At 36.0% G+C, this 26,435-nt stretch overlaps 1 protein-coding gene across 1 annotated transcript; it reads left to right on the top strand.

The window, feature by feature from the left end:
* Window positions 1–21,669: 21,669 nt before the first annotated feature.
* On the top strand, window positions 21,670–25,895 carry LOC106667031 (kynurenine formamidase-like). The gene is made up of 6 exons (XM_014394628.2): window positions 21,670–21,695; window positions 21,834–21,958; window positions 22,387–22,523; window positions 25,067–25,230; window positions 25,320–25,561; window positions 25,623–25,895. Exons 2-6 carry the CDS (start codon window positions 21,884–21,886, stop codon window positions 25,830–25,832), a joined length of 828 nt encoding a protein of 275 aa, XP_014250114.1. The 5' UTR covers window positions 21,670–21,695; window positions 21,834–21,883; the 3' UTR covers window positions 25,833–25,895.
* Window positions 25,896–26,435: the final 540 nt, after the last annotated feature.

The following is a 26,435-nucleotide window of genomic DNA, read 5'->3' as shown; positions in this document are numbered from 1 at the left end:
CCAGAAGCTCCTCGGTCAACAAATAGGATTTTTATGTAGAAATGATTTATGGGAAAAATGTTAAATCCGCAGAGCTGGGGTGACAAAATCACTTAGCCTCCTCCCCCCATTCTCTGGAGAGATATATCCACACCGTCAAAGGCCAAATGTGAAAAATGACTATTTACTGTTCTACACGGGGAGAGAGAAAAAAACCCACCCGTGGGGGTGTTTCTGTTTCGCTCCTGGCCACCCCCGTTTCACAATAGCCGGCCGCGCCGGGGGAACGATCATCTGTTTTTTTCTCTTTCTAATCAACCCCAAAATCTGATAGTGGGTTTCCGCTCGAATTGGCTTCCGGGCCTTATCTTCCAACGCGTGTCTTTTTCCGCGGTAATGATAGGCCTCTTCGCCTACCCGGAGGCATCGGATTGGACGCCTTTCGCCCAAAACTGGGACCCCAGTTCGACGTTTTAAACCCATTTCGGCTGAGCTGGGGGATCTCTATTTCCGGACTGATCAGAAAGCTCTTCCTTATCAAGCAATAACCGATTGATAAATTGTCTTCAACTACCTCTTTTTATATCTAAACTTATCTTAAATTTTAAATAAACAAGTTTTATCAAAATTATACAATTATCAATGCTTCTTGCCTTACAAAAATTAAAGCTAGGTACATTCTGCAGTAACTCCTTCAAACTCTCTTCGGACGTAACAAAGTACATATTTTTTCAGTGAGACATGTCGAATTTATGTAGAAATTCTCCTAGTTTCAAGACTAAGTACTCCAGAATTATTTATCTCAATTATTTATCTCAATTATTTATTCATAACTTTTCCTATAATTAAAAAATTGTAATTTAAGAAAAATATATAACTTCCCACTGGAGAAAGACAGGCCGAGAGAGAGAAAGAGAGAGAGAGAGAGAGAGAGAGAGAGAGAGAGAGAGAGAGAGAGAGNCTGCGGAAATTATAACACAAATAAATATTATACTAGTAAATACTTAATATTATTAAATTACTATACAAATGATAACAATTAAAATAAATTAGTTTAATTATTTGGATGTTTGATATTATTTATGTAGATACTTAAAATGGAAGGTAGATCAAAATCTGTTATATTATTAATGCATTTATCACCATGTTCAAATTTACATTTTTTAATTTCAAATTTCTCAAACCAATCTAGTTCTTTCCCATTGTTGAAACTATATAAAACTCTTGTATTTAGATTTGAATTGAAATTATGTTTTGTTTCTTTTAGATGGTCCTTGAATTCCGAAAATTTGCTCTGTAATAATTAAACTAATTTATTAATTATATTTAAATGGGATTCGAACCCACTTTGAAAAATGGCAAAAAGAGGGAAAATTCAAACGGTTGTAGGTTGAGATGGAAGGTTGAGTGCGAGTGGACCCAAGTCCCGATAACTCAAGTGGTTAGAGCAGCGGCGTATTTAGCCGAAGGTCGTGAGTTCGAATCTCGCTCGTGACACTAATTTTTCATCTCAACGAAAAACCTTAATGAAAACAATAATTAATTGGAATAATTAATATGGTCAATTATGGCCACTAAACAAATATGGATTAATTATATATTTACTTTTATTTATGTTCATTTTAAGTAGCAGACTCAGTTTTCGCATTATTCGAATTGAAGTTTATTAAATTTATCTGTTTAACACTTAAATTATCGTTTGATAATATTTTCCGTTTTTATTTCATTCTACCTTTTAAATTTGTTTGATAGAGAAATTCTTTTTTTACTGTTTCTTCATAATGTTTTTGTTAGGTTGACCTATATTTTACTCGTGAAACATTTTACTGAAGGCATTGCGTAGTGTAGTCCTCGTGGGAAATTTAAAAAATTTATTCAACCTCTACCTCTGTGAAATGTGTTTTTGAAACAATAAAACTTATCCAATATTCTAGGATTTAATCCTTTCAAATCCAACAAATTTTCGTTTTCATGTACCATAGTTTGACCCTAGAACAGAAGAAGTTTTCAAAAGTCCTATTATTTGAATTCCGTCAAGAGAGGCTGGGTTCGAAAACAAAAGTCGAAAGAAACAATTTTAACATTCATATTTATACAGGGTGAATTGCTACTCGTGCTACAAACTTCTCCAGTAGATTCTTCACCCTAAAATGAACAAAAAAGTTCATATTGTCCATGGTCCGATTCTCAACCATTTCAGAGTAATTTCGCTTTTTATCGATTTTGAAAGATATCACGTCCTGGCGTCGGAAAATCGTGATATCTTTTAATCTAAACATTTCTCTTAAAATCTATAAGCACCGTTGAAATCCCCGTTAATTTTTAGAGAGAATCAAAATCATAATTCCATTGAAATTTTTTAATTTAATTTAATGCCCATTTAGTATGTAATGCTTAAGAAGTTTACAAACAGCTAGAAGGTCAAGGAAGAAAGACCCAAACGTTTTGCCACCTTCATCTTCTTATTGAAAAATTAACGGGGATTTCAACGGTGCTTATAGATTTTAAGAGAAATGTTTAGATTAAAAGATATCACGATTTTCCGACGCCAGGACGTGATATCTTTCAAAATCGATAAAAAGCGAAATTACTCTGAAATGGTTGAGAATCGGACCATGGTCAATATGAACTTTTTTGTTCATTTTAGGGTCAAGAATCTACTGGTGAAGTTTGTAGCACGAGTAGCAAGTCACTCTCAAACATTAGCAATCCTTGAACCACCATTTTTTCTCTTTTTGTCATCAACATCTTGGTCTCACAACCACTAAATAAGAAAATGACGAGTGCGTTGGAAGCGTTATTAAATCAGGTAGTTTTCCTCAAATTTGCTGCCTTCTGAGACTAAAATTAGAAACTCTGGATTACTTTATACACTTTCCGATTTACACAATTTTCCACTCTTTTTGTAGTTCTGGCTGAAATAAAACACAAAAAATTAGCCCAAACATTTTGCCACCGTCATCTTCTTATTGAAAAATTAACGGGAATTTCAACGGTGCTATTAGATTTTCAGAGAAATGTTTAGATTAAAAGATATCACGATTTTCCGACGCCAGGACGTGATATCTTTCAAAATCGATAAAAAGCGAAATTACTCTGAAATGGTTGAGAATCGGACCATGGACAATATGAACTTTTTTGTTCATTTTAGGGTGAAGAATCTACTGGAGAAGTTTGTAGCACGAGTAGCAATTCACCCTGTATATTTATAATATATAGGAATCTAGCCCCAATCGTCATAAAAGCTATATTTTGTACTTAACAAGTTTTTTATTCGTAAAAATAGTCAAAACCACTGAGTTAATACATTTTTGTTTGATAAGTACCTATCATCTGTGAAATCACTCCGCAGAAATCACCCAAACACTGAAGATGGCAAAATGCCGAAATGTGTCTGAACTAACAAGGATTCGCAAAAAACAGCGAGGATAGGCAGACCAAGATGGTAGTTAACTATCAAATAATAGATTTATCACCCCGCAAAACACAAGTGGAAATCTCACAATACAATACATATCTTGTCTTTCTCATTTACCCAAATATGTAGCTAAAGAATTCTGATTCACCCGTGATAACTTTGATGTAATTATTGTACATTTACATCACCAGTTTCTTACATTACTTTTCTAAGATTTATAAATTTAATAATGAATGTTAAGTGAGTTTTTTTTTAGTGAATTTTCACTTGTCAAACCCCAGCGCAAAAATTCTTCCTTCTTACAATCCAAGCAGCGATAAAAGGTAAGGTACAAACTCCTTCATACGCGCAACCTATTGAACGGCCTAATAGGAAAAGGATTAGGTTTATCTCGGATGAGTCGTGCCGTGAGGAAATTCGGGATTCCATCTTGTGTTTGGCCTTCCGGAGGGAAGACGTGAGGCGTATGGTAATACAGAGTGCCGCACTTTATCTGTGTATGGCACGCCGCGCTCACTTTTTCCATTCATCACCCCCTGTCACGGCCCTTGCCTTTCAATGCGGCCAATAAGTAAACATTGAACCGGTTTCTCCGGACAACTTCTAAAAATTGCAGAGAGGCTACAATCGAATCGAGCAAAAGACATTTCTCACCAAATCTCATTGACACTCCCGTAGAGGAAAAAAGAAAAAATCAATACGTAATTCTCTGTTACCGGGGGGGGGGGGTTGTCATAATCATAGTAATTAACATGAAACATAAGAGTATTATTCTTCTCTTCAGTTCTGAGAGTTTTTAAGTAATAGTACGTTGTTTGATTGTTTTCTTCAAATTCACCAGTTTTCGTGGTCCGCTTGACCAATTAATATATTACAATTAATTAAGGTTTTTAGTTGAGACAAAAAGTCAGTGTCACGAGCGGGATTCGAACCCACGATCTTCGGCTAGATTCGCCGCTCCTCTACCACTTGAGCTATCGAGACCTTGATCCTCTCGGACACTAACTTCCCATCTCAACCCCACTAGCCGAAGATCGCGGGTTCGAACCCCGCTCGCGACATTGACTTTTTTGTCTCAACTAAAACCCTTAATTAATTGAAAAATAATAATAATAATAAATCTTTATTTGCAGGAATGTACATTACATATAACAATTATTTAAGGTTTTTAGTTGAGATGAAAAAAAGTTAATGGCACGAGAGGGATTCGTACCCACGACCTTCGGCTAGATACGCCGATGCTCTACCACCTGAGCTATCGTGACCTCGATCCACTCGTACACTTCCCATCTCAACCCCACCTTTTTGAATTTTCCCTCCTTTTTTCCATTTTTCACCACTTTTCACCTTTTTTATCTCAACTGAAAACCTTAATTAATTGAATTATAAAACAATTTTGATCCTTTCAGTTTTTATGATAAACAAAATTAGAGGGTTGATCTGTCAATTACTGTCACTGAAAAATCAGACAAATCACGGATCAGAACCACATATTGTTAAGTAGGCCTGTTTCTCAGATTAACAAACAATTAATTTATTAATATTAAATTAAATCATGACCGTGATTGAAACTTGAGAGGGCGATGTTGATTTCATCAGAAGATACCGATGAAAATAAAGTAAGCTAAGTACGTAATAATAAGCTCCAGTACCATCTGGCTAAATGTGATATTCTTTTCATAATTTCTTCGGTGGCTGGAGTAAAGGTCCTTTTAAACATGTGTCCGAACCTGGTATCTGGGTGGTGGCTGTCTTGAGCGGGATACTGAACAGTAGAAGATACACTAGGGTGGGTCCTTCTGGTCCTCAGCTGCAACTCCTTATGTACAATACATCCTTTGTAAACGGCGGGGTGACTGCCATTGGGAGGGCACATGTGCCTGGTGCTCTAAGCAGTTCGATATTCAGCACACTTAACTGATTAAAACACCTGAATCAGAATAAAAATCATCCCTGATATATGAAGCTATGCGTTATATCGTTATCATCAATTTCTGCCTATGATTCAAATTAATTTAGTTAAGAAGTTAATGAAAATAACAAATTAATACTTTATATGAATGAAGATAGTCAACATACCAAAAAATAATCCGCCCGGTAAAATCTATACCATGTCCATTAATTAAAATTAAAGTAATTATGGTTAAATGAAAATCAAATATGGGTATGATAATGGTTGCTAGTTCAACATCGTGTTGTTAGTTAACAAAAGTTTCGACAACAGAACAGACTTTTTTTAATGGATCAGCAAAATTTGTTGAACTTGTTCATAATTAAATCCTTGACGAATGTTTGTGAAACTTGTTGGTTTAATGCCTGGAAATTAATTATTAACAAATAAGGTAGGGTGGTTCTGTTATTTATTTATAATATAAAACTGATGACTTAAAAATAGATATATGAAATAATGATAATGTTCACTATTTTAAACAAGTTATGTTATATTCCGGCTTTTGGAATAGAACTAATGAAATATTCCATTTTTTATATAAAACAGCATTTGGTATTTGTAATGAATATTTATTTTGTAATTTTTTCTTATCTCCTTTCTATTCCATTTGTGGCAACCTAACTAGATCCAACAATCGACCAGTATTGTTTTTAATTTGGACATCAACTCCCCGTCTCAACCCAACCGATTGATTACACGACATTTGAAAAATGGCAAAAGGAGGGAAAACTCATAAGGTTGGGTTGAGATGGGGAGTTGGTGTCCGAGTGGATCGAGGTCAAGATAGCTCAGGTGGTAGAGCAGCGGCGTATCTAGCCGAAGGTCGTGGGTTCGAATCCCTCTCGTGCCATTAACTTTTTTTCATCTCAACTAAAAACCTTAATTAATTGTAAAGTATTAATTGGTCAAGCGGACCACGAAATTAGTGAAACTAACTATAATCCTGAAAGATACAACCCATGGTGTTACTTAGTGTGAGGGATAAAGGGGCAAGGACGTCCTGAGGTCATCGTCGATTAAGGGGTCTTAGCGAGTTCTCGGGATTGGAATGTACAGAGAGGGCTCGAGCAGTAGGGTTAGGATGGATCGAGAGGTTGGTGTGGACTTTTGGATTCGGGAACGAATCAGTTCGTTGACAAAAGGAATGTTGAGGTCATCGTGGATAGTGAGGTTAGTGACATAAAAAGGAGCTTTGGCGAGGCCTGAGGACTTTTGATTGGAAACATTGGATGCGCTGGATGTTGTTGGCAGAACCTCACAGTTCCATTCCGCATGTCCAAAGTGGTCGCAATAGAATCTTGAGTAAGGTCAGTTTAGTTTTGACGGTCAAGTCAGATTTCAGTCCTAGAAGTCTTTGTAGTTGTTCAAGTCTCGGGCTAAGTTGTCTATTAAGTCTTTATGGGGATTCCATGTCTGCTGTTTATGTACAAAGTGTTGCTTTATTTGGTATGGAGTCATTATTCATTTCTCATAAAGATTAAGCAGAAATCGTGAGATGCGGTCTGGTATATACTTTAATTGAATATAAAAAAAATAATTATTTGCATTGTATAAATTCACTTTTTTCCTCATCCTACATGTTTTTGTTAAATTTAAACAATGTTTGTAAATCCCAGGCCCTGAAGATGACCTCAATAAAGATTGAAACGGTCACGATAAAGAAAATGTTTTTCTGAAACCTACATCTCACCAGACAGAACATTCATCGACAAACGGTCATTAATCATCACACATAATTCGGTTTATTGTTTTTGTTACAAAATTTCAGATCATGTTTGTATTGTATCGAAATTTAACGAAAAAGGTTTCAATCGTTCAACAAGAATAATCAGACCTAATTTTCATCTAGTTTATCGCTAGCATTGCTTAATTGGTAATAAAAATCCATCAACTTGAATTTTACATTGTTAATATTTATGTGTGGTGATTAGTGACCGTTAATCGATATTTATTTAGAAATCGTGAGATGCGGTCTGGTGTGATGTAGGTTTCAGAAAAACATTTTCTTTATCGTGCCAACGTTTCGATCTTTATTGAGATCATCTTCAGGGCCTGGGATTTACAAACATTGTTTACATATAACAATTACATTTTGGATGTGGAAAAGTGAATTTATACAATGCAAAATATATTTTTTATATATTCAATCAAAGTATCATCATATCATATCACACCAGATCGCATCTCACGATTTCTAAATAAAAATTGTTAATATTGCATTTAAATAATTAATGTTTGCAAACTTTTTTCTTTTTTTTATGTTGACAGTATCGATCTTCGAAACCTCAGCATTATACATTCCTGGGTTCATTGTGAAACGCTTGTAACTGTGAAGTCGTGAAAGGCACTTTTCAATCCCCCGGGCTTTGATGGTCATTCAGTCGAATTCCCCCTTTATTAGGCGGGGAAAAAGGCCCTACCGTATCGTGCAGGCTTAGCCTTTGGAATTTCTAAAAAATTGATATACTTTTATATTATCCTGATTCCGTTGTGTTGAAGGCAAATCTGTATTTACGGCTTTCCGCTTTGATGTAATTGTCGGTGACAACAAGGGAGAAGTTGCATTAAATTCGTCCTGACCTCAGAGCAAAAAAAAAGAAAAATACACAGACACACGCATCTCTAAAATGTTAAATGTTTTCGTAGGAGAACTGGGGAGTTTGGTTATAAATCGTTCTCGAAGCAAGTAGAGCAAAAGAGGAGTGTCGCCCGAAGATAAGGAGTCAGTAGGAACAATCCAATTGATTATGGGGCACACTCTTGTTTGCATGATAATAACAGGGACTGGTCTTTTTTCCGGGTGAATTCCCCTCTTCTGCCTCGCTAGTAATCACTTTCGGCTGTTTAGGCGACTTGAATCATTTCCATTTCACTTGTTATGACCGCCACTGACTCACAACATTATGTTACTCTTCATACTATGCCACCTATACAAATATAAATATTACGCCAACATGGCAAACTGCAAATTATAGTTTAAAAATACAGCACATATGGGTGGGTCCTTTTTAGATGGCCCGGCTGAATATCTCTTGAACCAATGACGCTATATAAAAAAAATATACGAGTTTAATATTTTTAGTCTATTTTCAAATTATTACCTTTCGTGTGATGATTATTAGTGGCCGTTAATCAATAATTATTCAGAAATCGTGAGATGCGGTCTGGTGTGATGTAGGTTTCAGAAAAACATTTTCTTTATCGTGCCAACGTTTCGATCTTTTATTGAGATCATCTTCAGGGCCTGGGATTTACAAACAATGTTTACATTTAACAAATACATTTAGGATGTGGAAAAGTGAATTTATACAATGCAAAATATATTTTATATTCAATCAAAGTATTTCTACTCACTCAAAGTGTTTGTCTTCTGTGTAATTGTGCCGTTCTTGCGTGTCGTGTTGAGAGTGCCAGTGCGATATTGCTGTTTTATGTTTATATACGTTGGATTTTGGAGGGGTGGGGAAGGAGGTCGGTATAGAAAAGACATTTTTGAATAAGGTGTCGGCTTCTTTGAGGTGAAAAGAATGGCACAATTACACAGAAGACAAACACTTTGAGTGAGTAGAAATACTTTGATTGAATATATATAAATATATATTTTTTGCATTGTATATATTCACTTTTTTTCCACATCCTACATGTAATCGGATTGGATTCTCGGCGACAAATGAAATGGCCACGGAAAGCTTTAGTGAAGTATACTTCATTTTAATTCACTAAATTCACTAATTTCTTGGTCCGCTTGACCAATTAATATATTACAATTAATTAAGGTTTTTAGTTGAGATTAAAAATTCTTTCTTAAGTTCTTAAAAAAAGTTCTTTCTTATAATGAAAGGGTGTTAGGGGGGGGGGCTTCAACATACGTTCTATGGGCCAAATAAATACATTTTGTAGAACCATGTTTTCAAACAGAAAAAATCTTAAGTATAAATTTTAATTCCTTAGTTTGGAAGAAATAATACAAAAAAAGTTAGATTTCTGGAAATTTATGTTAGTGATTACACGAACTAAGTTATTTGACAGCGTACCACTGTCCAAGCATAACACTTAACATCATAACATGTAAACATCATCACAAAATGAACGACAAATGTCATAACACTAATAAAGATACGTAGAAATATATTTCTGAAATATCGTGGAAAAATTAAGTTGTACTGAGAATGTGCAACTTTTTAAAGTGATAAGCAGGCTTCTTCACAGAATTATTACCCTGAGCCATGAATCTTTTCACTACAAGAACACAAATATATACAAACACGTCCTACATAACGATCACTACCCTAAACATATAATCAATAGAATATTCAACAACTACAACTCAACAGTTACATCATCAACTATCACTAATAACACCATGTCAATTCTATCAAACACAGACCAACCATCATACATATCCTCCATTCGTACACGGCCTATCACACAAATGAAACACATTTCCTTCTTCTGATAAGTTTAAAATACTCTTCAAAAAGTATGAAACTATTCACACCCTTTTTTACCAAAATTAAAGATGGCACACCTGTAACAAATAAATCTGATGTAATTTATAAAATCAACAGTATAAAATATAGTACATCCCAATATCTGGATAAGACAGTAAAACAACATATCGATGATTGCAAAACACCCTAACAAAATTCCACAGCGCTGGCTACCCACCTTTTTGAACACCGACACAATTTCGATTTCAACAATCCAAAAATATTACACAGAACAAAAGAAACATAAACGTAACTTTTTAGAAATGATTTACATCAACAGAGATAAACACAGTATCAATTACAGAACAAGCAGATCTAAACTCAGGCGCAGTTACGCTAATATCATAAATCGAATTCAATATCAATAACACACATATAACACACAAAACATATAATACAACATTATACTCCACAAATCAAACAATTCCTCATAGACTAAATCCATAACAATTTATCTCTCTTTTCCCTAATAATCCCGTCTATAATAATCCAGAAAGGCTAACTTATGCTCGAACGACAGCCATTACCCCTTTTTTGCATTGTCAATCCCTTTCATTTCAAAGAAGCCGACTCCTCAACGAAAAATGAATTTCTATCCCTTCTTCCTTCCCCATTCCTTCAAAATCAAACAAATATAAACAAAAAACATTAAAATCTTACTAACACGACACACCATTGTGTCACATCTATACAGAAAACTGTCACTTGGAGTGAGTACAAATACTTTGATTAAACCTAAAATTTCTATATTGTGTACATCATTGTATAAACTCATATTCACATCGTATATTGTATCATTTAAACAATGTTTATAAATCCCAGGCCCTGAAGATGATCTCAATAAAGATCGAAACGTTGGCACGATAAAGAAAATGTTTTTCTGAAACCTACATCAGACCAGACCGCATCTCACGATTTCAGAATAATTATTACCTTTTTTGGAGAAAATTATACAGGGGATCTCAGGCCCAGTTGAACTTCTAAATTTCAAATATGACCCTACTCATCCTGACAAATCATTTTAATGGATTTCTTACGCTGAAAACAATGGTGCAATCGGATTTTAAATTGGTTAAAAAATAAAGTTATGGCAAAAAGTTTGGAAAAAAAAACAGTCATTTGGATGCTATTTATTAACCACATTTCATGTTCGAACTGCCTGCTTTGCGTTAAGATGCAAAGATTTGCTCTTTTTAACCACATTTAAGCACCGGTGCTCAGAGCGATAGAGTCAGGGGAAATGGATTGACAAGCATTTTCTATCCTTTACCGCAGTTATTCAACTGAGGTTGCTGGGTTATGATTGGCGTAGAAATTGTTTTTTAAATGGACCCTATGAAAAAAAATCAAGTGAAGTTAAATCGGGGGACCGAGGAGGGCAACAGATCGGACCATGAGGTCCTCTCCAATTATCCAGGAAGTGACGATTCAAATAACGTCACACCTGCAAAGAATGGTGTGCATCCGTTAAGCTGTAGGATCATTCTTTGTCGTTGTTGCAGAGGAACATCATCTAATAAACAGTAGTGCGTAAAACCTCACTCAAAAAATTGAGGAACTGAGCGACATTTAAATTATCTTTGTAGGAATAAGGACCAATTTTCGGACACGTCCACACCAAACGTTGTCACTGTGAACCACCTGATGATTACGAAATTCTCGGATTTTCTTCTGCCCAGTTTTGAAAATTCCAACGGTTTAGTATGCTGTTAAATGTGAACATGATGATACATCAGTCCATAGGATTTTTCTAATGTCGTGAAATCGTGAAAAATGGCAAAAAGGAGGCAAAATTCAAAAGGTGGGGTTGAGATGGGAAGTTAGTGTCCGAGTGGATCGAAGTCATGATAGTTCAAATGGTAGAGCAGCGGCGTATCTAGCCGAAGATCGTGGGTTCGAAAAAACCAAAACATTAATTAATTGAAAAGATCGAAACGTTGGCACGATAAAGAAAATGTTTTTCTAATCTACATCACACCAGACTGGATCTCACGTCTTTTTAATAATCATTAATTAACGGTCACTAAATATTGTACGTAACGCATATCGTTGGAAAGAGGACGCTTCAGGCCTCGCACAGGTAACCCAATGTCCGGTGCCAAGTAGCGACAGTTCACTTATTATTTACAGCGCCAAATTCCCAAAGGTTAGTGTTCCAATAATAGAAGAAATGTTGGTTTTTAAAAAATCTACATATTAAGATCAAAGTGATGGTAGCTATATTTTATCCAATTCACTTTATTATATTTTATGCATTCTTCTCGAGAAAACGATTTTTTCAATTGTATTTGCTCCTGCATCATGCACGTTGAACTGAAATGCAATCCTCTGAATTTTCTCGAACGAGATCCACGTCGACCCTGCGGATGATTGATCGCGCTGGGCACCTCGGGCGTTTTATCGACCTCCGCTTCTTCCACGCAGTCTTTCACGTGCGGCTCGCACCCACTCGCTATTTGGCACCCTCTTCTCAATATTAAACCGATATATCTATAGCTGACAGAATAATAGACTCGTATACATTCATAGTACTCTGCTACCGTCTATCTCGGCGTGATTTATACGCGACCCCCCCCCGGGCCCGTAGAAATAGATTTACCTTCGCCTCCCACAGCACCCTCCATCCTTCGTCCTTTTCCCTTTATCCCGAAAAGTTTTATTAGCGGACAGAAGACGGAACTAATGATAACATAAATTTGAAATTCGATAAACATGGTTTTCGACCCCTTTCTGTACATAAACTAAAAACGAAGGGAATAATGATTTCAAACTATTAATAAATAAAGTGAATTTAATTAATAAATACGCAATTAATAATTCATTTCTTTAAACAATACACTTTTTGAAATCAGAATGTTCTTATATTTGACTAGGACAAAAATAATGTCATGTAAAATATCCAATGGATGAAAAATATTTTCAAATCTGGAAGCATTCTTGGTCCCTTCCATTATATCATGTATACTGCTGACCTACCTACACGCCCAAATACCGTCATCACCATTATTGCCCTCTAACCCCAACCCTATCCAAGCTACCTCCAACATCCAAGAATGGAGCTTGTCGAAGATGGTGCAAAAAGTGGAGACAAGTCTGAATAAAGAAAAATGTACTTAAAGTACGTTCATATTGAAAAAATAGTCTTGCACTACATTGTACATACACAAAGAGATACAAACTTCCAGTCGCGTCAAATATTTAGGACTGCACATTAACAGCAAAATGTTGATTTATTTGATATGGAGAAGTAGGTAGTACGAAGAGCAGAATTGAATAAGGTCAAACCCTGGAGTTTTCTTTGGTTTAAGATATTATATGGTAGAATGAACGCCGAAAAGTGAAAAAGCGTTTTGGGAAATGTGTGGTGATTAGTGACCGTTATTCGATGATTAATCAGAAATCGTGAGATGCGGTCTGGTGTACATTTTTTATATTCAATCAAAGTATTTCTTTTACGAAGCAATGTTTGTAAATCCCAGGCCCTCAAGATGATCTCAATAAAGATCGAAACGTTGGCACGATAAAGAAAATGTTTTTCTGAAACCTACATCACACCAGACCGCATCTCACGATTTCTAAATAAATATCGATTAACGGTCACTAATCACCACACATAAATATTAACAATGTAAAATTCAAGTTGATGGATTTTTATTACCAATTAAGCAATGCTAGCGATAAACTAGATGAAAATTAGGTCTGATTATTCTTGTTGAACGATTGAAACCTTTTTCGTTAAATTTCGATACAATACAAACATGATCTGAAATTTTGTAACAAAAACAATAAACCGAATTATGTGTGATGATTAATGACCGTTTGTCGATGAATGTTCTGTCTGGTGAGATGTAGGTTTCAGAAAAACATTTTCTTTATCGTGACCGTTTCAATCTTTATTGAGGTCATCTTCAGGGCCTGGGATTTACAAACATTGTTTAAATTTAACAAAAACATGTAGGATGAGGAAAAAAGTGAATTTATACAATGCAAATAATTATTTTTTTTATATTCAATTAAAGTATATACCAGACCGCATCTCACGATTTCTGAACATTCATCGACAAACGGTCACTAATCACCACACATAATTCGGTTTATTGTTTTTGTTACAAAATTTCAGATCATGTTTGTATTGTATCGAAATTTAAAGAAAAAGGTTTCAATCGTTCAACAAGAATAGTCAGACCTAATTTTCATCTAGTTTATCGCTAGCATTGCTTAATTGGTAATAAAAATCCATCAACTTGAATTTAATTTTTTTTTAAATCCATCGGTTTTACATTGTTAATATTTAAGTGTGGTGATTAGTGACCGTTAATCGATATTTATTTAGAAATCGTGAGATGCGGTCTGGTGTGATGTAGGTTTCAGAAAAACATTTTCTTTATCGTGCCAACGTTTCGATCNCTATCGTGACCTCGATCCACTCGGACACCAACTCCCCATCTCAACCCAACCTTATGAGTTTTCCCTCCTTTTGCCATTTTTCAAATGTCGTGTAATCAATCGGTTTGGTTGAGATGGGGAGTTGATGTCCAAATTAAAAACAATACTGGTCGATTGTTGGATCTAGTTAGGTTGCCACAAATGGAATAGAAAGGAGATAAGAAAAAATTACAAAATAAATATTCATTACAAATACCAAATGCTGTTTTATATAAAAAATGGAATATTTCATTAGTTCTATTCCAAAAGCCGGAATATAACATAACTTGTTTAAAATAGTGAACATTATCATTTTTTCATATATCTATTTTTACGTCATCAGTTTTATATTATAAATAAATAACAGAACCACCCTACCTTATTTGTTAATAATTAATTTCCAGGCATTAAACCAACAACTTTCACAAACATTCGTCAAGGATTTAATTATGAACAAGTTCAACAAATTTTGCTGATCCATTAAAAAAAGTCTGTTCTGTTGTCGAAACTTTTGTTAACTAACAACACGATGTTGAACTAGAAAAAAATTTTTAATACATTTTTTACTAATAGTTCCAAAACACAACTACTAGATAAAATATCTTATGTTCATTACAATTTAATTATGAACAAAATTAAGCAAATGTTATAGCGTTCTTTGTATAAAAAGTTTTTTCTCGGTCAGCATTGCTTGGATTCTCTGTTTTAGATTTGTAATTTTCTAGATCTCAAGTGTCGTATGTTCAGCAGTTACAATAAGTCGCAAGTCGTTTGACTTAAGACTTGCTGAGAAAGTAGATAAGCTAATTTGACCAAACCACTTCTACCCCCCTGATCCCTAAAAGTGTATTTTTTTAGATTTGTTGTTAGACGAAGGGTCCAGGCAACAGGATCGTTTTTGTTGAGTAGGTGAAAAAAAGTTGAGGTTTTCCCAGCGTAATGCGGCGGAAATGAGGAAAGAGGTGGTGCCGGGGAAGGATTCATTTGCAAAAAGGCCCGTAAAAAAAGGACCAGGAGGTAAAGATGAATCCTGGGTTTATGACTGGGTACCCAGGAAGGGTAATATATGCGAGAGTGCTGCCCGGGCAATCAACGGGGGTGGAGCCTAAAATGCCGGCTTCTGTTTATGCCCGGGGTGGTTACTGCCCCCAATAACCACGGTCCCACTTATCCTCCAGTCAAATACACGGAGGTGGTTTTGTTTCTTAGCACCGAGTGACAAAGAAACTCACTTTGCCGGCCCAGCTTTATGGACGGCTGTCACGGCCGAACGAGGCCCCGTCATCGCCCCCTCACTTACCCACTTTTTATGCATCTCGTAATAAAATTTATATATTGGTTCTTACCTCTGACGTTTAACTCGGCCCCGGTCCGTATAAATAATGCGTGCGGGGAGTGCTTCCCGCTGTGCATTTTACCATTCGGTCGGGATAGACGGGAAACGGAGGGTGCGACCGTAAAACTAGTTGAAAATTTCCACTTCGGCATTGTATGGAGGTGATCGGAGAAAGACTATATAAATCAAACAAAAAAATTAGGCATACGTTGCTTGATCGACTCTTGGTTTGTTTATTCTCGCTGGATTTCGTGTTGTAATTATAACCGAATATGTCCTTAAAACCATTCCTAACACCACCAACTCTACCAAAAAATTCTCAATTTGACGATTGAAGTTCTTACATCTCCTTATTGGATTTAAAAAACAGCCATTAATTAGTACCTTAGGGAGGGAATGCCCTAGGTTACTCCAATCAATTCAAGTGAATAACAAATTACCATTATTCAATTTTGAATTCTTTTCTACAATGCAAAAATCCCGTTTAATTATTCTACCAGATTTTTCCAAATTCCCACGTAATGAAGAAATCTTAAGATTCCTCGAACCCATCCACCAAAAGTGGCCCAAGGCGACTATTATATTCACAGACGGTTCCAAGATGGATGGAAAGTCGGGTGGACTATGACTCTTCCAATAATAAATGTGCATCGTACCGTTTACCAAATGAGTCTTCCTCGTTTACTTGCGAAACGTATGCAATTCTGTTGGCTCTTGAATACGCGGAATATATTGAAGGCAATCAGGTATTAATTTGTTTGGATTGTAGGAGTGCCTTATCCAGCGTCACGACCAAATCATATGGTACTGAATTGGCAGTTAAAATTATAAATAAAATAAATGAACTCCGGTATAAAGGAAAACAAATTCTATTCTTGTGAGTAAGAGGCCACCACTGTTCATTGAAAGGAAATGAGAAAGCCGACGAACTGGCCAAGTCAGCTACGAAAATCAGAAATAGAAAAAGAGTTGAAAATATCCCATTACGATGCCATCAGTGTTATTAAAAGAGGACCGATTGCACAGTGGCAGAATAGATGTAGATCATGAAGCACTGGGCAATGGTATAAATCCATCTTTCCGAAAGTCGGATGTGTCCCTTGGTTCATCAAAGAAACGTATGAAAGGCATTATTACGATAGGCAGACTACGGTCAAACCACAGCAACCAAGTATGTAATGCATACTTACACATAGGAAATAAAGACAATGATCCAAATAGAAAATGCGGAACATGTAGTTGTTAGAAATGACGAAGAAAGGAATACTTTGTTCTGTGCGATAGACCAGTGCGAGAAATAGCAAAACCATCCCGAAACATAAACATTAAACATGACTGAAGACAAAAACTCAATGCCAAAAAAAAATTAATGCCGAGTAACTTATAAAAGCACTCGTTGACAATATAGCACGCAGACCAACCATTGAAGATGGATAAATACCAAAGCAAGTCTGAGAATAAGTAAACTAGGAGAATCAATACTGATAATGACCTTACAGTTCCCAACACGATTCTTTGAATTATGAAAGATCAACCTTCATATTTTGTGTCGTCTTCAAAATGTTTCTGGAACATGCCTACATGACCTATTCATATTGACTCACTTGTTGCATGGACAAAATAACATAAATACCACCCACTGAAGACGACATATGCCGAAATGGCAGACCAAACCATCAACAATAGATGAATGAAAATGGTGATCGAAAACGACCAAAATACCTGTAGTGTATATTGTGTACCAGTAGGTATATATANAGAAGCGTCAAAAGGGGTCTGGTAGAGTACCCATTATGAAGAGGTGTCTTCTCAACGGGCAATGGCCCGTTAGGATACCTATCAGCCTCCTAATTCCCCTCCTAGAGTTAGAGAACCATTTCGTTTCTTTTGGTTTGATTTCCTTCAGAAACTCGATTGCCTGTGTCCGGGGGACATATTCCATTCTTTAAGGAATTGTTTCATGCCCCAGCAACTAATACTCTCTTTCGCTGTGCTTATAGAGTGGGGTAATACCGGTTGTGGCCCGACAAACGCAGTATTTGATCCTACTTTGGCCAGGCTGTCCGCCACTTCATACCAGTAGGTATACGGTTATTAAGAGCAAAACTAGGTAATAAATTGTTACTTAAATTTTAATCTAGCACTAAATTTCCAGTATTTTGGTGAATTGATTATTCGGAAATCGTGAGATGCGGTGTGGTGTGACGTAGGTTTCAGAAAAACATTTTCTTTATCGTCCCAACGTTTCGATTTTTATTGAGATCATCTTCAGGGCCTGGGATTTACAAATATTGTTTAAATTTAACAAATACATGTAGGATGTGGAAAAACGTGATTTATACAATGCAAAAAAAAAAAAAACATTTTTTGCATTCAATCAAAGTATTTCTACTCACTCAAAGTGTTTGTCTTCTGTGTAATTGTGCCGTTCTTGCGTGTCGTGTTGAGCTAGTGAGATATTGCTGTTTTATGTTTATACACTTTGGATTTTAAAGGGGGTGGGGAAGGAGTCGGTAGAGAAAGACATTTTTGTATAAGGAGTCGTCCTTCTTTGAGGTGAAAAGAGCCGACCATGGGAAAAAAACGTTGGTAATGGTTCGGTTGGTAATCACCACACATTTTGGCCAATTTTCTTTCAAACCATCATAATTAAATAATTTTTACTAAACCTGATGAATTTCTGATCTCGTTTAATTTGGTTTACATTAAATTAAGTTCGTTGTGATTAATGTAACGGTAAAAATAAATACAGTTTCAAATAAACAAAATATGAATATCTTTGCGTGTAAATGATTCTAAGTTTCTTTGTGTTCAGTGTGATTATAATTTTCTTCGTTTTCTATTCTATCAGTACGTTTTGCCCACAATGGTGAAATTTTAAATTGACAGATCGTTGAGGGTTCATTACGAGTTTTGTGTGAGATGACCTTAGTAGATTGATTTTCAACCGTGGTACGTAAAATAACTTACATATATTTTTTTGTAACAGTCCTTTATTTTTTCTACTATTTACATAAATTCGCATTCCTCACGAGGAAATTTAGGATCACAATATGTAATATTAACGACTCGCACAGGTAATTTACTCCATTTAAAGCATTAAAAAACTGTTACAACCAATAAACGAAAAGTTGTTCTGAACAAAGAACATACGCCGCTGAAAATGGCGAAACGCATCTGACAGAACAAAGCAGCTAGAAATTGGATAATTCGTCACTTTTAAACGATGCTTTCCAACCTATTTTCATTCCTAGGTGTTCTATTGCCTTTCTAAATGATCATTAAGTTTAAACTCTCACCATTTAACAACATGGTTTCAAATACGTACTGTTCTCCGTGTTCGTGTCACTTCGGAGATATTTTACAACCTTTATCTCCGATAATAGTTTTTTTCAATTTTATCTATCATCAAGGCCACCTAACAACAAGGACGTAGTATTCTTTTGGGCAACGGGATATAAACGTGTCAAGGATCCTCTTTCCCACTTGCAAAACCGACTTCCTCGCCAGTCACCGGCAGACCGTAACTTAAAAAGGAGCTGTAAGTACATGTTTTGAAAACGTATTTTTAACAAAATTAAAATCCTGACGAATTTTCGTACAAGTTGTTTATTCGTGCACACCGTGAGAATTCGCGTTATATGCACTGTCTTGATCTAAATCAGTATTTATTTATTGTTTATTCAATGTTTCTAAGATTATCTTTTTGTCAAGAATCAACGACTTTTTGTCAAGCTTATGCATTTATAATAATGAAATTAGTCAATTTATCCCTTTATTGGCAGACATATCTTAAATATAACCGATAATATTCTTAAACAAATCAATGTCCTTGTCCATAGTTAAACACTAACAGTTTTCTTGGAGTAAATAATGTGTCTCTTGAAACTAATGATTTCAGCTGTTTCACAGTTCATACCAATTGCAATTAAACTTGTCTTTAGACCAATCTTATTGTCATGCTGAACCTCATAGGGTCACTTATTGGATCTGTCATTACTTGCTTGTTGATAACTCAAACGCGTTTCGGCATTGTGCCATCTTCAGTGAGGCACTCTGTCACTTTGGCCGTGTAGGGTTTGTATATCATTGAAGCATGAATACCTACCAACACACATCATCAACCTCAATTTTATTCTTATAACATCACATAAAAACTTCATCTATTCTACAAATTAATTTTTATCTTATTATCACTTTGTTTGTTCATTCGTTCTGATTCAGACATATCTTACAGAGAACATTAAATCGGTAAAATTGACTTAAATCTTGTTCATAATAATTATTCGGAAAGCGTGAGATGCGGTCTAGTGTAACGAAGGTTTCAGAAAAACATTTTCTTTATCGTGCCAACGTTTCGATCTTTATTGAGATCATCTTCAGCGCACTCTCAACACGACACGCAAGAATGGCACAATTACACAGAAAACAAACACTTTGACTCTGAAGATGATCTCAATAAAGATCGAAACGTTGGCACGGTAAAGAAAATGTATTTCTGAAACACCAGATCGCATCTCACGATTTTCGAATAATCATAGACTAACGGTCACTGATCACCACACTTGTTCATAATTAACCTCTATATCGTTGTTTAATTTTTTGAATAGAAATGATAAATGATGGAGTGAGTGTGGTGTTCAATCCTTTTTAAAAAGATAGTTCCTACTCACATTAAGTTGTTTCGCAACGATCCGGATTTCGAGCCTTTTAGCTCATCATCAGGTTGAAGGACTTCTACAACCACGTCTCTCGACATGAATTGCCAAAGTGAACCCGCTGATACCTCCGCCAACGCGATGTTCCAATTAGCAGCTGATTTTTTTAATGGCACTCAATTTGTACGTGCGAAACGCGGAAATTATAACACAAATAAATATTATACTAGTAAATACTTAATATTATTAAATTACTATAAAAATAATAACAATTAAAATAATTAGTTTAATTATTTGGATGTTTGATATTATTTATGCACATATTTAAAATGGGAGGTAGATCAAAATCTGTTATATTATTAATGCATTTATCACCATGTTCAATTTTACATTTTTTTAATTTCAAATTTCTCAAACCAATCTAATTCTTTCCCATTGTTGAAACTATGTAACACTCTTGTATTTAGATTTGAATTGAAATTATGTTTTGTTTCTTTTAGATGGTCCTTAAATTCCGAAAATTTGCTCGATTTAGGCAAGTGTTCTTTTACTCTTGTTTTTATATATTGTCCTATATATTTAATATCACAATCATTACATTTGAGTTGGTAAACCCCGCTTTTTGCCAAGTTGTCTACTTTGTCTAGGTTTTGAGAGGATGTTTTTAAGTGAACCCATACTTCTAAAAGCTATTCTAAAACCTTCTTGTTTAAAAATTTTACTAACTTTTTCCGATAATTCACCAATGTATGGCAAACAACGGAAACCTTATGATTCATTTGTGGTGGGGTGGCTGAGCCCTATTGTTGATTCGTTTAAAGTTAATTTTTTTATTTTTTTAACTAGCAACCTATCAATAAATATTTCTTGATACCCGTTGTTTTTTGCTAAGGTTTTAATAGTTTTATAATTCTTTTTTATAATTATCAGGTGTTAGCGGAAGTTTTAACATCCGGTCTATGAGCCAAATGAAACCAGCAGCCTTTTGGGACCATGGGTGGGAAGAATCCGCTGGTATCATAGTGTCTGTAGTTGTGGGTTTTCTATATACATCTATTTCACTAGGTTGTTTATTATGGACAGTTTTAGGTCTAAAAAGTGCCAATTTCCAATGTAAAATTTATATTACGGTGTAGAGAATTAATTAGTTGTAGGAATTCTTTGAGAGCCTCTAATGTTCCCGACCATATGCATAAAATATCGTCTACATAGCGTTTCCAGAAATGAACATATTTAATTAATTTGTTCTTTGATTTGAAAAGATTTTTTTCGACATTATCCATGAATATTTCAGCACAAAGTGGGGATAATGGAGACCCCATTGGTAACCCTTTCATTTCGTAAAATTTATTATTGAATTTACAATAATTAGATAGTAGGCATATATTTAAGAGGTCTATTATATCATTTTTTTACAAATTCGTTAATAGAATTCTCGGTAAGTTTTTGCTTTATGAGTTTAGTACATTCTTCTAATTTTTTGAATGTTTGGTGATGAGTGATTGATGAGTGGTTTCTTTATTCTACGAACAAACAATAATTCTTTAATATTTGCAGTTGTATTTTGTTCTAGCAGTGAAGAATCGAAGCGACATTTCCTTGGCTCCATATAGAGAGCGCGTTGGAATGCCACCCGATATGACAATGTGCTCGAGCACGGCAGAGATTATCTGGGTCCTCAGGATTCTTTCATTCTGTATAGTAATGATAATTTCTCTAGCGTATGTCGAGAGTGAATGTATTTATTAGTGTGAATAGATGGACTGCCGACACCCGGGGTGGGCGATTCTCGAGTCCTGCCGGTAATTTGTTGTACATTACAAAACCTGGAATTGGCGGTGGACTGCAAGAAGTGTTCAACTATGAACATCCGTGTGCAGATTTAAGCTTATACAAATATTATATAAATCTAACTGTAAGACAAAAATAGCGTTATTCTTTACCACCTGAAAGGGAATTTTTTAATTAGTCTCGTTTATAATTAAAATAAAATTATCATAATTCTGTATACGCTAGCGAGAAATTACCCGCGTTAAATGAAGTATGATAAAATTTTCATGTGATCCACTGTTAGTTCCGCATATTCTATAATCAATCTTATCTGCTTTATGTATTTGTTTTATTTTCAGATGATGTTGACTATTTTAAACTTATTCGCGTTGACGCAGGCCCAGCCGTTCAAAGGATGCAGTTCAAAAAATTACGTCGACCTCGGACATGTGGTAGACGAGAACACCATCGAGTTTCCGGGAGGAGCAAAGTTTAGGTACGTGTTGACAATGTTTTCTTTTTCTTGGTAGGAAAGATTCTCCATGTTTCATAATGAAGTTCATACTGTTAAGATCTTTACAAGACGTTTACACCTATCGCGTTGCACTAGAAAAGATGAGTAGTCTGTTGCAATCAGTTAGTTATTTCTTTAGAGAAAGAGCTGAAATACTTTACTCCATCCTTTTTAAAAAGATATTTCCTACTCACAGTAAGTTTGTTTTGCAATGATCAGGATTTCGAGCCTTTAGCTCATCATCAGGTTGAAGGCGTTCTACAACCACGTTTCTCGACATGAATTGCAAAAGTGGCCGGAGTGGAAAGCGGTCGTACGTTGATACAAGTCAACGAGCTGACCTTTCTTTGCGATTTCAGCTTTTACTCGGACAACTACCCTCACAGGAAAATGGGCCCTTGGTGATGGGGATAATTAAATGTATATCCAAATATGCAGCTATTAGAAAAAAAGAAGATGCACAATTGGTTGGAGAGTTGTAGTTTCAACTATATAAATAAGTTGCATTCAACTTACACTACAACTAATGGAAAATAAAGTTAAGGGAAAAGATATTAAAATCTTTTCTAACAGTCAGGCTAGTCTTAGGGCATTACAAAAAGATTTGTCAACATCACGACTGGTGGAGGAAACTATAGATCTTATCAATAGGATCTTTTCTCAGGTTTGAGAATAAGGTGACCCTTATGTGGATACCAGCTCATAAAGGACACCATGGCAATGAAAAGGCGGATGGCCTAGCCAAAGAAGGTTCTAATACTGCGTTTGTCGGGCCACAACCGGTATTACCTCACTCTATGAGCACAGCGAAAGAGAGTATCAATAACTGGGACATGAAACAATTCCTTAGGGAGTGGAATCTATCCCCCGGACACAGGCAATCGAAAGAGTTTGTTAAGGCGATCAAACCAGCAGAATCGAAATGGCTATTCTCTATCTCAAGGAAGGGAATTAGGAGGCTGATAGGTATTCGGACGGGCCACTGCCCGCTGAGAAGACACCTCTTCGTAATGGGTATTCTACCAGACCCCTTTTGCCGCTTCTGCGAAATAAAAGAAGAAACGGCAAGGCACTACCTCGCAGAGTGTGATAGGTATGCTAGGTCTAGATTTGAAATCTTTGAAGGAGAGAACATCACCAAATCACTCCCCGAGATAAAATGGTCCAAAATCTTGGGGTTTGTGAACAAGTCCAAGAGGTTTATGCAGGACACGTGAACCGACCAAGTCCCGGACCTTTTAGGGATGGGGTACCAGTCTACCCAGGCATTTAATCCCTCGGATCTTGGTCGCCCACCCTGCATAATATATATAAACCTAACTAATTAACACATCACTGTTTTACATTTCGAAGTAAAAAGTGGATATTTAAATTACATATTTAGGAGGTCCAAACATTTGCTCTGTCTAATGGACAGGTAGCGTTGACGCTACAATACTCTCCCCCTTTTCAAGAAATCAATTTAACCAAGGTGCGTACTGAACTGCACGGGTGGTATTGGCTGCTGGAGTTACTGCCTTATCAGGTCTTTCGATGAGGTTGGTAGTAGGAGATGCTGGAGCTGGTGTTTCGATAGTCGGCGAACGTTGATAAACAGATTCGGTTCTGCTGTTAGCAGAGTCCGTTTGAAGTCCGTTGAAGCTTAATACGATCCACAGACACAGTAGCCGATCTTCTTCGTACTTCCAAGGTGTAATTTTTATCCGACCTGATTAAAATTGTAAAGGGTCCTTCGTAATGTGGAATGAGAGGAACAGCACCTACTCGTAGGGAAGCGTTTGGCTTTTTTAATCCTTTATCCACAAAACAATTCTTTTGGCTGGCCATCACTGTATTTGTGTTGTTAAATCTACAGAGTAATTTGTAATTACGAATGGTTAAAGTTAGTAACGGAAGGTTTGAGATGGTTAGTGATGAACTGTAGATTTAAGATGATAGTTTAAGAATTAATGGAGAGGAAGAACGTATATGCCTGACGATTTAGGATGATTTAAATTCTGATAGAGCCCAAAAGAGGAAGGTGTGGAGGAAAACGGAAAAATGGCTGAGTTTGGTATTGTTGGGCATCTGACAGAGCACAAAGAGTTGCTAAAGAATAAACGAAAAAGTCCTCACAGTTTGTGACGATTAAGAAAGGTTTGCTCTTCCTCTGGGCTGAAAATAATCTTACTAATACTTGAAGGAGTGCCTGTTTGGTTGGGGATTTTTAGAAAAATGTGTCCGTTCGTTAAATTAATGTCCAAACGACGTGTGCGACTTCGAAAATAAGAGGACCGAAAATGACATTGGATTGATCATGTAGAGTATACTTGTCAGTAAATCAAGAAAAAGCCTGAGTTAGATGGCTTTAGGATTGTTTACTAGACTATTTATACTTATTTTATAGGATTTGGTATAATTAAAATTTTTATTTCAACCTCAAAAAAGGCTTAAGGTAAGACCACCACCCATTATAGTAATTACGGTTTTTATTTGTAAATTATAAAAAATATTTCCAAGATACACAACATTGATTTATTCGTTAGGTACACATCTCAGTTTGCCGGTCCTGATCCAAACGGCGTGTGGTACTCTTCTAACGACTTCAAGACAGCAGAACACGCCGGTACCCATTTTGACGCGCCGTATCACTTTGATAAAAACGGCCGAAAAGTAGCTGACATCCCTTTAACCAAACTTATAACTAAAGGTATTTTGTCTACCCTTATGGATTTCTTACGTTCGTCCACTTTCTTGTTACTGTTATTAAAAATCAAATCGATAAATATACCTTTCTAGCTGTATTCGTCAATGCTTCCGCCGAAACATCGGGCAATTACAAGTACAAACTGCCGGCCTCTAAATTGACCGAATGGGAAAAAGCAAATGGGCCAATGCCATCGAATTCCGTCGTGATTGTTGGATTCGGATGGTCGCACAAGTACCCAAATCGAAAGGAGTACCTCGGCCCCAGCGACGACGATCTCAGGTTCCCCGGATTATCGTTAGAAGCCGCCCAATGGATCGTTGACAGTGGAAAAGTAGTTATTGCTCTTCTAATTAATTTCTCTTAATAAGAATATCAATTCTTCAATTATTCAGGTGGTCGGAGTTGGCGTCGACACCGCTTCGGCTGACCAAGGGAGTAACACGGATGTGCACGTCTCGTTGATGAAAAACGACATTTATATCCTGGAAAATGTGAACCTCAACCATCCGAGCTTACCACCGACTTTCGACGTAATTGTAATGCCCATGATGCTCAACAATGGCACAGGAGCTCCTACCAGAATAATCGCCGCATTAAACTAATAATATTTTTATGTAAATAATCCTTTATTAAATAGTAATAATAAATTGTAATATTTCCTTTTGGTCTAGTCTATTAAAAAAGCTAAATAAAATTTCCAAATTCACCACTGATGATGGCAAAATAGTCGTGATACATGCTGAAGGAAATTTCTTCTTTACATGTTAAGTATGTAAAGCTATATTAAAGAATGTGCTATGAGGTGTTGTGTGATTGCTGGTGCCAGATATTTTCTGGTACTGATTTGATCCGTTGTAGACTTGTCTATTATTATTAATACTACTACTATACACTATTTCATACAATAAGAAATCTCTCTCTCTCTTCTATCTAATCTCCCTTTCTCTCTCTCTCTCTCTCTCTCTCTTTCTTTCTCTCTCTCTCTCCCTCTCTCTCTCTCTCTCTCTCTCTCTCACCCTCTTCTATCTCATCTCTATCTCTCTCTTCTATCTTCTATCTCATCCCTCTTTCTTTTGCCCTCTCTCTTTCTCTATCTCTTCTATCTCCTCTCTCATCTCTCTTTCTCTTGTTCACTCACTCCCTCTTCTATCTTCTATCTCATTTCTCTTTCTTTTGCCCTCTCTCTTTCTCATCTCTCTCTTCTA

Source organism: Cimex lectularius, unplaced genomic scaffold, assembly GCF_000648675.2.
Source record: "Cimex lectularius strain Harlan isolate CLEC.00 unplaced genomic scaffold, Clec_2.1 scaffold97, whole genome shotgun sequence".
NCBI classification, from domain to species: Eukaryota; Metazoa; Arthropoda; class Insecta; order Hemiptera; family Cimicidae; genus Cimex; species Cimex lectularius.
The sequence above is the reverse complement of the archived record's forward strand: the minus strand, read 5'-3'. Positions and strand labels throughout refer to the sequence as shown.